This window comes from Buceros rhinoceros, unplaced genomic scaffold, assembly GCF_000710305.1.
Source record: "Buceros rhinoceros silvestris isolate BGI_N320 unplaced genomic scaffold, ASM71030v1 scaffold4346, whole genome shotgun sequence".
Taxonomy (NCBI): domain Eukaryota; kingdom Metazoa; phylum Chordata; class Aves; order Bucerotiformes; family Bucerotidae; genus Buceros; species Buceros rhinoceros.
This window is the reverse complement of record NW_010415650.1, coordinates 29,357-31,230: the sequence shown is the minus strand read 5'-3', so window position 1 is coordinate 31,230 and position 1,874 is coordinate 29,357. Positions and strand designations below refer to the sequence as shown.

The 1,874-nt window shown below is 38.1% G+C and overlaps 1 protein-coding gene across 1 annotated transcript in view; it reads left to right on the top strand.

Moving 5' to 3' along the window:
* The window catches only part of USH1C (Usher syndrome 1C (autosomal recessive, severe)), a 40,974-nt gene that overhangs the window by 23,292 nt on the left and 15,808 nt on the right, over window positions 1-1,874 (top strand). Inside the window, exons 18-19 of the mRNA XM_010137479.1 lie at window positions 6-140; window positions 525-641. Coding sequence (XP_010135781.1) covers window positions 6-140; window positions 525-641 — 252 coding nt within the window. The remainder of the gene's footprint in view (window positions 1-5; window positions 141-524; window positions 642-1,874) is intronic.

Sequence of the window (1,874 nt, the reverse complement as noted above, 5' to 3'; positions counted from 1 at the left end):
AAAAGAAATCAAAAAGCGACAGCCTGTGCGAACAGAAGAAGAATAAAAAGGAAATGGAGTTTGAGCAAAAACTTGCCAAAGAGAAAGAAGGAATGTTGGAGAAAGAAAAACAACTTAAAATAAATCGTCTTGTGCAAGAGGTATGTTGTATTATATCAAGTGCAAAATGGCATAGAAAGAAAATGAGCTGACTCTTTAGTAGACTTATCTTAGCAGGACATTTGTTTAATTATGTCAAAGATAATGAAGTCTAAAAAAATTGTTGTTGCACTGCAAAACTCGGTTCCCATGTTTGTTTCTGTAGTGAAACAAACTGTAGTATCCTCCAAATGAGGATATCTCTGCAGTTAATGAGTATCTGTCTGTAGTGATGAATTCAATGCATTAGACAGCGAAATAGGAAATCATTCTCAAAAGCATTATTAGTTTTAAAACTAATTTAAATGGCATTTCATACTTTTCAAACATATTTATATTGTAATTACACCTATAGCCTTTTCTCATGCACTGATATTATGGTTAAGGTATCTGAGACAGAACGAGAAGACCTGGAAGAATCAGAAAAGGTGCAGCACTGGGTGGAAAGACTTTGTCAGACACGGTTAGAACAGATTTCCTCTGTGGAGAATGAGTCTCCTGAGGTAAAATTCTGGCTTCTCCGTATATTGCATGATCTCTAAATAACTCACTAGTTGTCTCCTAAAAGCAACAGGTTTTTACCAGTAAAAATCTGTCTTGATCCTCTCAGCCTTCATTCTAAGAGCGGAGAAAATAACAGTAATTGATAGAATTTGCTGTTCCTGTATTTTTATGAAGGTCTTTTTATTAGTTTAATGAACTGTTTTGATTTTGTCCTTTTAAGGATATTATCACCACAAAATTAAGAATGTTATTGGCTCATGAGCTGTTTGGTCTAGGTGGGACATGCTACCAGTAATAAAACTGAGACTAGAATACCCAACGGTATGTTTTAGTATCTTATGAAAGTAAGAACATCATTGATGATGAGCTCTTGGATGCTTCCATGTATTGCATGGAATAAAGGTAAAGGTTAAGAAAATGACAAAATGAAAATAAACTCCCAAAGACCAGATTTTGGTTTTGTGTTTTAAATACTCTCTTAAAGGGAGTTGCAAATAGCAATTTGTACCTTAGAGCCTGATGGTTCTAGATGTGGAGTGAGGCTTTCCCACCGTCTGCTGCTCTGGCTCTCTTCCAAGCACAGCTGCTTTCAAGAGGAACACTGCAATCTGCTGAACTCCCCCACGATCCCCAAGAAATTGCAACCACAAAGGGGACCCTTGGGGAACACTCTCACATGAATTTTCCTTCAGGTCAGTGTGAGTGTGAAGCAGCTCTGAAAAAAGCAGCTGGTCTTCTCTTTTTCCTGGCCTCAGGCTCAGATCCATGTAGCTCTTCAGTGCAGGTTTCTAGGACGGTGCAATGACTATGCTGAGTTCTCTCTAACTACCTAAATTTGGCTGCCTGTGTTCTGCTAGATCTTTGTCCCCTTTACTTCATAAAGAGGGAGCATGACAGATTAAAATCACTGTTGTATTTACAGAGCTCAACCCTGATTTAAGACAAGCACTCTGTGTTGCCTTTGTTCCATTAATTCTTCTATTAAATTATATATAAATTTTCTATTACAATTCTTCAGCGAAACTACCCAAGTAGCTAAACTCATGTAAAACACAAATGCAAAACGCTTCTGAGGGGTACGTGGAGCTGAACAGTATACAGGTACTGCAGGCTTGAACTGCTGCTTGGGTACAAGAGCAGTCAAGATCTATTGATCTCTGCCAAAGACATACCTATTTTTTAGTACCACAGGAAGAGTATGGCAGGGGAGGGCATCCCCAAGAAAGTATAAC